The 14,306-nt window shown below is 42.8% G+C and overlaps 1 protein-coding gene across 1 annotated transcript in view; it reads right to left on the bottom strand.

The window, feature by feature from the left end:
- Positions 1-3,161: 3,161 nt before the first annotated feature.
- The window catches only part of LOC115093511 (inactive dipeptidyl peptidase 10-like), a 38,666-nt gene continuing 27,521 nt past the window's right edge, over positions 3,162-14,306 (bottom strand). Inside the window, exons 5-6 of the mRNA XM_029605347.1 lie at positions 12,500-12,573; positions 3,162-5,102 (exon numbers count right to left, since the gene is read on the bottom strand). Coding sequence (XP_029461207.1) covers positions 4,968-5,102; positions 12,500-12,573 — 209 coding nt within the window. The 3' untranslated portion in view covers positions 3,162-4,967. The remainder of the gene's footprint in view (positions 5,103-12,499; positions 12,574-14,306) is intronic.

The raw sequence follows: 14,306 nt of genomic DNA on the forward strand, positions 1-14,306 counted from the left end.
AATACCCAAGTGGCTATGCGACCCACGCTTAGCAAGATTCCCAGGAATCACCCAAACACATGAATTCCTCCTACATCACTACTGGTGGCTTCAAGTGAGAACTGATGTAAAACAATATGTGGCATTCTGCCCTGTTTGCGTGCAATACAAGACCACTTGAGCCCCACCTTGGGGGGTGCTCAGCCAATGCAAGCTTCTGAGGAACCCTGGACCCACCTGTCCAATGATTTCATTATGGACTTACCATTCTCTCACGGCTTCACTGTGATATGGGTTGTGGTAGATAGTTTCTCCAAGATAGCACATTTCATCCCAATCCCGGGCTTGTCCTCCACTCCTGAATTGGCCTCTTTTTGAAACATGTCGGGATAATTTTATTAAGTAGTATTTTAATGTTTAGGTAAAATTATGCCAGATGTATAATGGTAGGTTTGTTATAATTGTTTTATGTTGAATTTTGCTACAGCAAATTCTGTTATTGTAAACCGACATGAAATTAATTTGAATGTCGGTATATAAAGCTGATTAAATAAATAAATACATTTTTTAAAGTGATTTATTTTAGTCAACGTAGGAATAATTTTATTAAGTAGCATTTTAATGTTTAGGTAAAATTATGCCAGATGTATAATGGTAGGTTTGTTATAATTGTTTTATGTCGAATTTTGCTACAGCAAATTCTGTTATTGTAAACCGACATGAAATTAATTTGAATGTTGGTATATAAAGCTGATTAAATAATTAAATAAATGTCTTTTGCCTGCACAGACTGCCCTCTCACATACTCTGAGATTGAGGCAACCAGTTCATGGCCTGATAATGGAAGGGGCTCTGCAAGAAATTTGGAATTACACTGGACCTTACTACAGCTTACCATCCCCAAGGAAACGGACAAACTGTATGTCAATGACAGACAAAATGATTGGGCCCTTCTCCTTCCCTGGGCTGAGTCTACAACATCCATCCTTGGGTACCTCTTCCTCTGACAAAGGCCTGTTCAGCAGCCAAGCTCACTTCTCTGGAGCTCCACGATCTCAGGCAAAGGATTAATCAGTTGATTACCCTGGCGGCAGCCGGTTCCAAGAAGCAGGCAGGCAGGCAACACAGACCAGCTGCCTATTTCAATCCCAGGACACCTGGCATGGTTGAGTACACAGAATTTGTACCTCTGAATACCCTCTATCAGGTTGGCACCTCGATTCATTTTGCCCTTCCTGGTGCTGCAACAGGTGGGTCTTTGACTTATCAGATAAAGCTACCGCTTACATTATGTATCATAATGTCTACCATGTGTCTCTTCTGAAACCACTGGTCCTCTGCTGGCTTTCTCGGCAACCACCTTGACCCATGGGAACAACCTGTGAAGAGGGCACCAGTTATGAGGTGTAAGAAATCCTTGGCACCCGCAGACATCAAAACAAGCTGGAATATTTCATAGCCTGGAAAAATTATGGACATGAAGAAAACTCCTGGGAACCCACAAGCAACCTTCAAACTCCCCTGTTGGTTAGAGTGTTTCATGATCGCTTTCCGCAGAGCCAAAGCCCAGGACCTTGAGGATAGGGGTTTAAGAAAGGGGGTACTGTTATGTTTGGCAACTGGCGGGGCATCCAAGCATGCCACCACACTCACCCTGACACCGCCAATACCCAGCCCTTCCTCCATGGCGCATGCACCATCCTTCCCTCACATGGCAGGATGCCACTGGAACCACCACCTCCAGCTTCCAGCAAAGGTGGGCGTGCGCCCACCCAATATTGTGATCCTTAAAGGGCCTGTGGTGGGAAAACACTGTGGCATCCAGGGCTGACTTCATCATCTTCAGCCCTACAAAAGGGCCAACAGACATCTCTACCTCACCTCAGCAACAGGTCCTCCTACCTAGTATAGTGCATGTTTCTCCTGGTCCAGCCTTGCCTCATCCTTCAGTTTGCCCTGCCTCAACCAGCCTTGCTTCATCCGTCTAGACTGCCCTGTCTCATCCAGCCTTGCCTCATCCATCCAACCTACCTTGTCCAGCCATGCCTCGTCTCTGCAGCCTGTCCTGCCTTACCCTTGTCTTCTCTTTGGATTGACCACTGGAATTGACCCCTTGCCTGGATACTGGCTACTCTTGATTGCCACTTGCCATTGACCCCTCGCCTGGACACTGAATACTCTGGATTTCCTCCTGCTACTGACCCCTTGCTTGGACATTGACCTTGTTTGCTTGCTGCCTGCCTCTGACCCTTGCCTGGCCCTGGTCTATCAACTACCTTGTTCTCTGAGAGACTCTTGCCTAAGTCCTGCCAAGCCCCAGAATCCAGGGAAAGGGGCTGGTAAAGGTGAAGCTCGAGACTAGTTTTCCACCAGAGAACCTCTGTCAACTATCAGTGAGGGCCTTCGGGGCTCACTGCATAAGCTGCGTCAACCTCATCACAGCAGCAAGGGTCTACCTCGCTTACATTTAGTTATGTTCTTGTTTGATTTGGTTGTTGTTTTATTGTTTATTTACATATTGAGTTTATGACTGTAAATTTGTACACCATTTTTATAGCTTTTGGAGTGATAATTCAGTATATAAATTTATTAAATAAATGAATAAATAGGTAGTTGATATATAAATTACACACTGAGGTCAATAACGTTGCGGTGGTCTTTTTCACACAGATACTCGAGCAAAAGAGATCTGAAAAAAGTTCTTGAACTGATGTTAACCAACTATCATTTTGATATCTAAAGATACCAGCTCCAGAGGGAATCACACTGAATTTTCCATTTAACTGCAATGACCTAATTCAAGATTGTTTACATTACTGAGACAGATGATTCTGGAATGGAGAAGGAAAACCTTGTTGCAAGGCTTCTTGGTTTTGAGAAGCTTAGACCACTTGTAGCAGTCCTGATTTAGAAGAAAAGCAAAGACTACAACAGTTCTGGCAGTGGAAAACACAGATCCCATTCAACATGTAAGGCTACAACTTCAAGAAATGCTAGGATTTTCTGCAATACACTTTAAAATTTCACATCATTCAAACTTTTTTCAAAATGTTAAAGTAAGGTTGCTTCTTTAAAATTATTTTCTTGAATAAAACTAGTAACAGGCTTTCAGAAAGTAACTTTTGGCATTTGGAAAATGTTTGTAAATAAAATGTGATGAAAATGACTGCAATGATGAGAAATATTTCAAATATCATTTACTATATCAAGACACACAAAAGGAACAGGAGAGGCACTGAAATAAATCCATAAATAGGGCAAAGAGTATGTAAATGCTCCTCGTAGAAACACAATATGGGAATGTGCACACAGAAGATCATGGCTGAAACAAAAAACATACATTTAAGGCAGTACCCACTTTCAGACAAAGTGGCAAGCTCGGTGAAACATACAGATATTTCATGTGATCTCACTGGCCATCAATTTGGTGCTGTCCTTTTACAGGTCATTAGCAAATGCCTTGTTAAGTTTCTGGACTTAGAATTTTGATTTGTTTATACATTTTGTTGCTTATTACATAACAGCATAATAGAAGTAAAGCCATCTCTTCTCTCTCTCTCTGATGTCCCATCCTAAGTGGTCAAGGTGTTTTACTTAATTACAGAAGATACAATAACGTTCTCAAGACAATCTGATGCATCTGTTTATTTTTATCCGTTCCCTGGAATGTGTTTGGAGGTCAAGTCAAATAAAAGAATGAACCTTTGATTGTCTCTGTGTACTTTGAGGCCTACAGATGGAAGGTATTTCATTTCTCAATAACACAATATGCATTGAGATTGAATAGTAATGGATTGAATGGACAGAAATGGAGAACTAAAATAAAATCTGACAGACCGTTCAGTTACATACTGCCAAAATGAAAACCAGAACTGAATCTAAGCCTAGACAGAAGGAAAATAAAAGGAGAGAAAAAAAAATATTAAAATGCTTCTTTTTTTTTTTTGTGCTAGAGAAATGAAATATTACTCAATAGCATTACATTATTAATATGTAGTTATCGTAAACTATAATTTAATATGCATGTATCTGATTTACATGTGACAAAATATTCTAAAATTAAAGTATAAACAGAACTCTGTTAACCACTAGAGAACAGTACCAAGCACAAGCCAAACATTCTCCACAGAAACAATGCACTTCTAACAGGGGGGAATATTTCACTATGGATATTTTTTAAACAATGTTTCCATATGGTTTGAAAAATAGATTATCTTTAAGCACATAAAAGGGTTTACATATATATCTATATATACATATAATTGTCTCTATATAGATATATACTCACACACACACACCACACACATACATGGTATAAAGAGCAACAGAAAACTACCAAACTTGTCCTTATTAAAGTCACTAGTACATTATAAGTCAGGAAATTGAATACATGTAACCGTCCTTATTACCATATGCAAATTAGGAAAACTACTAAACAATGTTTGTCTTTTAAACAGAAACTCTAGAAAATCTTATGTCCTTTATTAACTGAATGTTATCTTAAGATTAAAAGACAGTGAAGAAATTGCACTTATTGTAAAAGTTACAGTAGAGTATTAGATTGCAGCTTTACCTTGATGATGTTTGTAGCCTTAACACTTAAAAGGATGGTAAGTTGTGCACTATGCAGTTAGAAAGGAAAGTGTTCATTTAAATCAAAATTTAGCGCAGCTAGTTATATAACAGTGAGGTTCAACAGAATAAAACATGCACCACCCTAGTAGTATGCAAAACTAAGTTCTTCATGGAATTTGTATCCGATGATTAGCTCTCCACAAGGCAAAAAGGAATTGTTTCTTGTAATTATGGGGGGTCTTCTGTTCCAATTACAGTGTATTAACTCATTGTCTTTAAGTGTGCTGTTCCCCTGGTACGTCCTTTAGCTGCCCCTAAGCTTCTGTAGAATCTGCAATCTTATAGTCGCCCTTCATTTAGGCCTTCTTGAGCCTCTAAGTCTCAGACATGTTGTGTTACAAACACGCTTTTCCTTATTCATCCTCTTCCGGTTCCTGTGGTACCACTGGTGCTTCCTCTTTTAAGCAATCACTGAAAAACTTGAGGACTGTGCTGTAAAGATGAGACTTGCTTTTCTCAGATATGCTATGACCTTCATCTGGATAGACCTATAACAGGACAGATGGAAATTAAAATATATAGATAGAAAGATATAAATATAAAAATCTTTAATTTCAGTCTTTGGGCACCAACAGAATAACAGCAGTGGTATATTCTATTTTAAAAATGAATATGCAAAGATTACATGAGATTAACTAGCATGCCATAATTTAACAATGATTAAAATACAGTAAATATTAAATATTTAAACATGCATTAAGGCAAAATTCCTATATGTGCCAAATTGTAAAAATTGATGTAATATATAGTGAAATTATAATGTAATGAACATACATAAATAATTTTTCTTCATTTTTTGTATTGAAACGCAAAGTTATCGTGATTCACTTTTTGGCTAGAATTTCAAGTGAGATTAGAGGGCCTTGTTCATCATTTTCCACAGTAAATTTGCTCCCCGGAGAAAAAGGCCCAAGCACATTTAGCATGAGGGAACACAATATTTATTAGACTGCATTTACAAAGCTTCTCCTGCAGCCAGACTAGCTCACAAATATTTTAGCATGCCAGGAAGCCATGGAAATCTCCACTGGTGAAAAGTATTCCATGTTTGAAAGTACATGATCTGGAACACATTTCAGCTTTAGGCTTGCTGCACAGTGAAATTCTGATATGATCCACATATGGTAGCAAACCTTGCCAGTCTGATTTCTGGCACTGAAGCAGGAACCAGCTGGATGTGACACTGATTCAGTTAGGCTTAATTACCAACGGTGCACCACATCAGTTCTCATCGCAGCTCAGAACAGAATGCTAATAAACACCATTGTAAACGTGAGGAGTTTTATCATTCTTTAGTTTTATCATATCTGTGTAGTTAAGGATGGCATTCAAAACACTGCTAATCTTTTGGTATCCTACTTTTAATTTGCACCAGACTAAATGTCTCATGAAAAACCACAAAAGGCCTAGCTCAGATATACTACTTCCCTGCAGCTGTCCTGAATCTGAACAATGTGTTGCACCTGATTAAGTACTTAATAATGGGGAGGCCAATTTTCAGCCTTTCCATGATGCTTGCAGGCCTGCAGGTACCCACGGGCCTGCAGGTTTGTCCTAAGAAAATCCCCAGGAATGTGGGGGAAGGGGGTTGACATGGGTATTTTCTTACCTACTTACTTTACAGGTGCAAAGTACGTAGGGTCAGCAATACACTGGGATTTCAAGAAGAAATTCACCTGGCCCTGCCTAACCGTGCCCTCAGCACTGCCCTTTTATCCTGGAGGGGAAAAGTAAATGCAGTGTAGGTAGTGCACATACTTTTCCCTGCGTAAGGGTATGGGAAGTTTTTTAAGGACTTTGTTCCATGGGTAAACTCTGATTTACCTGCAGAAATCCCTTTAAATATTGGCCCTTAATTAGTGCAGTTGGATTACGACAAATGCTTCCTTTTCAGTGGGTTCCTGGGAGATTAAGAATTCTAATTAATAACCCATACTAGAACCAGCAGGATAATGCCGGGTCTAATGCAGACAGTACATCATACTTTAAAGCCTGATATATCAACTTAATAATATACACACCATTGTGGCATTAAAATGACTGACTATATTTGTTCTGTTGTTGCCATAATTTGTATTGTCCCCTCCATCCTGAGAAACATAGCTAGTTAGAACAATCTACAGGGAACCCATTATGGAGAGTCTATCCAGTTGTAACCCCCGGGCTGGTTGTACCCGGATAGTGGTATAAGAGAACATGCTCAAATACAGTTTCAGATGGTGGCCTTCCCATTAGAGATGTGCTTCGTTTAAACATATCAGTTCAGGCTTCGGATCGGGTGCTCCATGGAAAATTTCGGTTTCCCACGGTTCTTTTTTTTTTCCGTCAATTTTCGACGAAGTGCGTTAGTGCGCACTAATGGGCCTTACTGCGCACTAACAACCATTTAGTGCGCACTATCTCTGCATTAAAATCGTGAATCCCAATCGTGCCCCCAAAAATTCCAATGATTGGGAGGGAACGAGACAACTTTTGATCATGTTGACCACCCAGCCGAGAGCTCTCAATAATTGAAGGACCCGGTGTATCGCTTCCTGGCAAAGCGCCTCCGATTTTGCTTGAATTAGCCAATCGTCCAAGTATGGATGTACTAAAAATCCTTCCATTCATAGTTGCGCTGCTACCACCACCATAATCTTGGTGAATGTCCTGGGAGTGGTGGCAAGGCTGAAGGGCAGAGCCTGCAACTGGTAATGATGGCTCAAGATGGAGAACCTCAGGAACCTCAGATCCCTATGTGCAAATACACCTCTGTGAGATCCAGGGATGCGAGAAACGCCCCCTGCCGAACCGACGCAATGATGGACCGTAACGTCTCCATGCGGAAGCGGGGAATCCGAAGGCATCTATTGACCCGCTTTAAGTCGAGAATGGGCTGGAAGGTCCCCTCCTTCTTGGGGACCACAAAGTAAATGGAGTAACTGCCCCTCCGAAGTTCTGCCGGAGGGACTGGAGTAATTGCGCCGAGCTTTACAAGGCGTTGCAGGGTCTCCCTTACCGTCTGACGCTTTGTTGCATAGCCGCATGGAGAGACCAGAAACCGATGGTGGGGCCAGCGTGCAAAATCTAAAGCGTAGCCGTGTCTTATCACAGATAGAACCCAATGGTCAGAAGTGATTTTGGCTCACTCCTCATAAAATAGAGACAGTCTGCCCCTACTACGGGAACTGAGAAATGGACCAGCCACACATCATTGTGAAGGCTTTCTGCCCTGGGTGGCCTGGGTGTTACCTAGTCTACCAAAATGTCACCCACCAAAGGACTGAGAATATGTCTGTCGTCTATTGGAATTTTGCCAAAAGGAGGAAGCGGGTACTCGAGATGTACGAGACCTCCGACCTCCCCGAAATCGAGTCCTGGAAGAAAAGGAACCTCTCGACTTCAGCCTATCTTCCGGCAAATGATGAACTTTATTCTCTCCCAGGTACTGAATCAGGTCCTCCAGCTCTTTCCCAAAGAGCAGCTTGCCTTTAAACGGCAGAGAGCCCAGCTGAGATTTGGAAAACATCCGCCGCCCAGTTTCTTAACCACAACAGAATATGTGTCGAGACGGCGGATACCATGGTCCTGGCAGATGTGCAAAGTAGATCATAGAAGGCATCCGCTCTATAGGCAATGACAGCCTCATGTCGCCCCGCCTGGAGGGCTTCCCCCTCAGATAGCAACTTGTTGGCTTGTAGCTGTTGCACCCAACGAAGACCTGCTCACAAAGAAAAATTGCCACACAAGCCGCCCGGATCCCAAGCGGGGAGACCTCAAAAATCTTCTTGTGCTGAATCTCCAGGTTGCGATCCTGCAAGTCCTTGAGGGCTGTCGAGCCAGTGACCGGAATGGTGGTCTTTTTCGTGACAGCCGACACCGCTGAATCCACCTTGGGTACCCGCAAAAGATCCAAAGCCTCCTCTGGCAGAGGGTATAGCTTATCCATTGCCTTGGACACCTTCTTGCCCAAGTCCGGGGTGTCACATCCTTGAAAAGCAAATCCATGGCCGAAAAATGTAAAGGGAATGACGAAGGTGGTCCTTGCAAGACTAACACTACCGAGTCCGTAGACCCTAGTCAGGACTCTTCCTGGGGAACCTCAATACCTAATTCCCCTAAAATAGCAGGAAAGAGAGGACTCAGCTCTTCTCTCCTAAAAAGCCGTACCACCTTCAGGTCATCTCTGTCCACCCCATGAGACCCCCACAGATCCCCTTGTGGCTGGTTTGTGTCCCCCTCAACCCACCTCGGGGGCTGGGAAGGTAACTCTCGATCCTCCTGGTCCTCAGAATCGTAGGAAGTATCTGAAACAGCCAGAGGAGTCCGTAAACTAAAGGGCCACTGCAATGGAGGATGACCTATATCCTGATTGGAAGAGCGCTTCTTAGGCCTGGCCTGGGGGTCCAATATGAGGGGCCTCTTCTTTCCTGACTTACGGGCCTTAAAGGCCCTAGGCATCAAAAGTACAAAATCAGAAGAAAAGGAAAAATCATCCGTATCCCCCTCAGGGACATCCGCAGCGCCTTTTGATCCAAGCCCACTGGACTTGTCCCCCCTCAGGGGGAGGAGAGAAATCAGGGCAAAAGGGGTAGGTAATCATTTGAAGGGAATCTAAATAAGAGTATACCATTCGATCTTTTCGTTGAGGCCCCGTGGTTCCACAGATTGAAGGCGGTAAATCCATTGATGTTCTTTCAAATTTAAAATTGAAAGTCTGTCCCCCCCTCTCCAAGATTGTATAACCTGTTCGAGGACCAACCACTGGAACTCTTCAAACTTGTGTTGATGTGTAATACAATGTTGCACCATAGGTGGACAGTGATGTCATTGCCCATTTAAGGATAGTTTGGGATACACCGTTGTTCGAACACTTTCAAAATGGCGCCCGCAGAAGGATGTTTGATGGGCATTCCCAGCCGGTGTTTTTTCAAAATGGCCGCCGGCGACGTCATTTCCCTTTTATGGACAGCCCTTATCCTAAAATGGCTCTGAATGTGACGTACATGCCCATATTTGGACACACCTACAGGTTTGGCGCTTTTTTTGCTCTCTTAAAGGTCAGCGTTTTTTCGAGTCTCTCGCTGCCGATAGTTCACTCACGGTCAGCGATTGACTACGCTCCAACAAGGTAATATATATGGGCATAAGGTAACCAATTTTAAAATTTCAATTTTGGTGTCCTTCATTATGTATTGTTCTATTTGCAGAATTATACAGAGACGCTTTTTAGCGCAGCAATTTAAGTCAGTACGTAACATACAGTAAGTGTTCTTTCAATTTACACTGACATCTTCCTTCTGTGGTGGGATTTAGTATGCACCGGTCTCTTGTACTTTCTTTACCCGTAGTGAAGTCAAGCATCTCCAGGCAGTGATAGAAGAAGGTAATAGCGGTACCCGACCCCCTGAGGAAGGAGGTTTCCTCCGAAACACGACGTGTTGGAACAGAGTCGGACTTAACCATTTTACCACCTATACCATCAGCACTCCGATCTTGATGCAGGACATGGAAAAAAGTTGCAAGTTAAGTACAACTTTCAGTACAATCTGAGATTTCAGATGCATCGGGACAGCTATACACCATATAGCGCCCTTTACAACTCAGCTCACTAAGACCTATGATTACAAACAAAGAAAAGCTTGCGCTATTATAAGCTTTCATTAGCCCAGCTACTGGGCATATAATATATGAGGTCTTTTTGAGCTTCCCACCTCTTATTTATTTCAGGAATGATTTATTAACCCTGATATATACGGCAGAATCCGTCAAAACATCTTTGTCTCCATCTGCTGGAGGGGAGGCGAAACCCAGGAGTCTGGACTGATCCGGGTACGTACAGGGAAAAAAAAATTGCCAATTTTTCATTTTCAGGAAATAGTTTACACTATTAGCAAACAGGGCATACTATTTGCAAATAGTGCAAACAATTAGCAAAGTAGTGTGCTCTATCTGCAGATAGGATGCACTATTTTTTAATAGTATTAATAGTGTGCACTATTTACCAAACACACAAAAACAATTTAAAAAACTAAATAAAAGCAATGAAAATGAAAAACAAATATCTCTGAAAAAAGAAAATAATAATAATTTGCACATGCCTAGAATATATCCTCATACCTGGAATATTCTGTTGCCTTAATGAGTGGCTGAGTTGGAAAGAGATTGGTTTTTTTTTTATACATTCATGTGTGGTTTTTTATATTGTTCTGTTTGTATACTGCTGTATGATATCTGATACGATTTGTATTACTATAGTGCTGGTAGTGTTATGATCAGGCTTGTGAACCCTTGGACCGACGGGAGGATGGTATTACCTTAGGAGGTGGATCCTTAGGTTCTCCCGTTGGGTGGCGAGGCGGAACAGAAGATGGAACCGGCTGACCATCGGTACTGAAGACTGCAGCGACCGTGGAGAAAGTGAAGAGTCGAGACGCCGGAGAAGCCAACTGGGTCTTCGCCACTGGAAGCCTGTGGTCTCCCCAGGAGGAGCCCGTAGGGACCCGGGCCGCTGGGACTTAGGTGGACCTTTGAGAGGTCGAGGAGTCGTGAGGTTGGTGCAAGGGCCAACTTGAACTTTGTCACTGGAAGCCTGCGGTCCCCCCGGGAGGAGCCTGTAGGGACCCGGGCCGCTGGGACTTAGGTGGGTCCTTGGAGACGATGGTCCGGAGGAAGTCCAAGGTCGAGTACCAGAGGGTCGTCGCTTGCCAGTCCGAGGTCACACACCGAGGGATCACCACTTGCCAGTCCGAAGTCACACACCGAGGAATCACCGCTTGCCAGTCCAAAATCACACACCAAAGAATCACCGCTTGCCAATCCGAAGTCACATACCGAGGAATCACCGAGAAGGAACAGGAACCAGGAAGCAAGGATCCAAAGCACTAGAAGACTCACTGAAGCAAGCAGACTCGAACAATGAAGTTGCCAAGTCAAGGAGTGAGTGGAGGAAGTCTCCTTATATACTTCCCCTGGTCTGGTTCATAGGAAATAGGTGCAGGCAATTAAAGGGACGAGGTCCCTTTAAATTCTGTGAGGAGGCGCGGTCTCGCGCCTAAGAGAGCGGCGGCCATCTTGGATTCCCGGACATGGAGAAAAGTGGCCTGAGGCCGCAAGGGAGGAGCAGGGACGCCTCCCAATCCGGTGGCCACCGCAGGGGCCCGCGCTGGCACGCGGGAACAACAGCAACCAGACTCCCGTGGCCTCCCCGACGCTGCTGTGGCGGGTCAGGTAGAAACATTATAGAATAGTAAAGTGAGAGAAAAAGGGGGCTTACTCAGGTTAAGAAACTCAATTGGTCCTGAACACTATACCAAGTTGCAGAAAGCTTACTCAGTTATATAAGTAACCATTATATGGGCACTTCAAGGGCATGAGAACTAATCATTTGCAGGAATACATGCAAAATCAGCAATAAGGAGAAGAGCACAATCCAGCCAAACTCTATGTTTCAGCCACTGAAGAGTGAGCCCCCATAGTATGAATGAAAGCCAGCTTGGATCAAAGACTTTTGCTAATTGTTACAACAAAATTGAACCTGCATGTAGTCAGAGACCATATCAGAAGTGGCCAACTCCAGTCCTCAAGAGCTACAAAGTAGTTTGGTTTTCAGGATATCCACAATGAATTTGCAAGAGATAGATTTTTACGCACTGCCTCAAGTGTACGCAAATCTATTTCATGAATATTTATTATGAATACCTGTACGCAGTTGGAAAGTATATTATCAGGTTTGGTCTATATGTTGCAACTATTGCCAGAAAGTAAATTTTATAGAATAAGGGTAATGTCCTGTGTTTTGTAAACCCATGTCTTAGACAAAGAATGCTTGAATCCCTCTTAAAAATAAGATCCTCACAATCTATTTGTGGAAATAAACATCAATAAGAGCCTGTATATTACTTACCTGCATGGTATAATTCACCCCAGCTTTTATTAGATGCTTAATGAGTTCTGCTGAATGCTGAAAATGGACTTTAGCTGAAAAAAGTACAATCAATCAAAAGAGCAAAATTATTACATTTCACACATTATTTAGTTACAGTACTATTCTACCTTTGCAAAAGCTTCAGAAAAAAACATGTTCACATTTGTATAATAGATCATATTATATTTCTGAGTACTTGGTTTGCAGATGACTTAGAAAAGATGGAAGTTAGTTAAGAAGAAACCATATTTTGTAGGATTTACCTTTCCTCAAAGTCAAATTGACAACTATTTTTATGGAGCCAAGTTTGCCAGGTGGAATGCTAAAATTTGGGCTGGAAGGATTTCACATTGGTCAAATATTTTTTATAAACGATGTGACAAGGGGGCTAGCATGGCAGTATTTGTGGGAGATTTGGGTGAGTTCCTGAAGGAAAGCTCTATAGCACATTATTAGCCAGGTAGACTAACAAAAGCTATTGCTATCCCTGGGAGTGAGTAACAGGAATTAGATCTACTTTACAGGATCTGCCGGTCACTTGCGGCCTAGACTGGACACTGTCAAGAGACAGCATGTTGAGCTCGATGGACCTTAGTCTAACCCAGCACGGCAATTCTTATGTTCTTATGACATTTTTTACTTCCATGTGAGAACTTGAAAAAACCTGGGAACACATCTACCAATTTTCATTTTGACCTAAGAGCAGGGCTGTCCCAAGAGGTGAGCAAGGAAACCGACCATTCTGTGTGCCAGTCTTTTGAGTCTGCGAGCACACTCGTCTGAAAGGACAGTGTCAGAAAGAAAGATGTTCTTCTGTCCAGTAACTACATTAGGCCACAGGTCTAGGCCACAGGTCTAGGTCACAGGTCTAGGCCACAGGTCTAGGCCACTGGTAGACCTGTGGCCTAGTAACTACACTAGGCCACAGGTCTACAAGTAGAATAAATCTATTACAAGCACCTCATAAAGAGAAATTAGTACATTATATATATATAATTACAAAGAAATGGGGATTCACTATAATAGAAATAAAGGGCCGGATTTTAAAAGGGTTACGCGCACCGGGCCTATTTAAAAAAGGCCCGGTGACGTGCGTAAAGCCCCGGGACGTGTGTAAGTCCCGGGGCTTGCAAAAAGGGGCGGGGAGGGGGCGGGTTGGTGCCAGGCTCCCGGGCACAGCGTCCATATTTGCCGCTGTGCCGGGGATCATTTTCGGAGCAGCCTGGGAGGAGCGGGAGAAGGCAGCGCGGCTCGGAGCGGGCTCAGCGCGCGCAAGGTGCACAATTGTGCACCCCCCTTGCATGGGCCGACCCCGGATTTTATAACATGCGTACGCCTGTTATAAAATTGGGCGTACATGTGTGCGCGCCGGGTAGCATGCGCACATACGCCACGCGCGCTGCTCTTAAAATCTACCCCAAAGTGTTCAATATCACATATTGACAAAATAGAAAAAACAAAATACGAACACATGATGTATTACAAAAAGATTTATATATTTATTTTTTATTGTCAAACACTATTTTATGTTATAAAAACAATACAATGTGTATAGGTACAACTCTATACAGAAATCATTCAAATCCTTAAAAACACTTTTGCTTGTAAATGTCTACGTGGTTCCCCAACGCAAATTAACTTTATGAAACAGTATCAACAATACTGTATCATAGTCTTAATATCAAATGTACTTGAGTATCAGTAAGTCCATGTCCCACTGGAAGATGTTTTTTTTTTTTTAACCATATGATGGTAGAAATCAATCCATTACTAGCAGTTTCTTGAA

Source organism: Rhinatrema bivittatum, chromosome 6 (genome assembly GCF_901001135.1).
Source record: "Rhinatrema bivittatum chromosome 6, aRhiBiv1.1, whole genome shotgun sequence".
NCBI classification, from domain to species: domain Eukaryota; kingdom Metazoa; phylum Chordata; class Amphibia; order Gymnophiona; family Rhinatrematidae; genus Rhinatrema; species Rhinatrema bivittatum.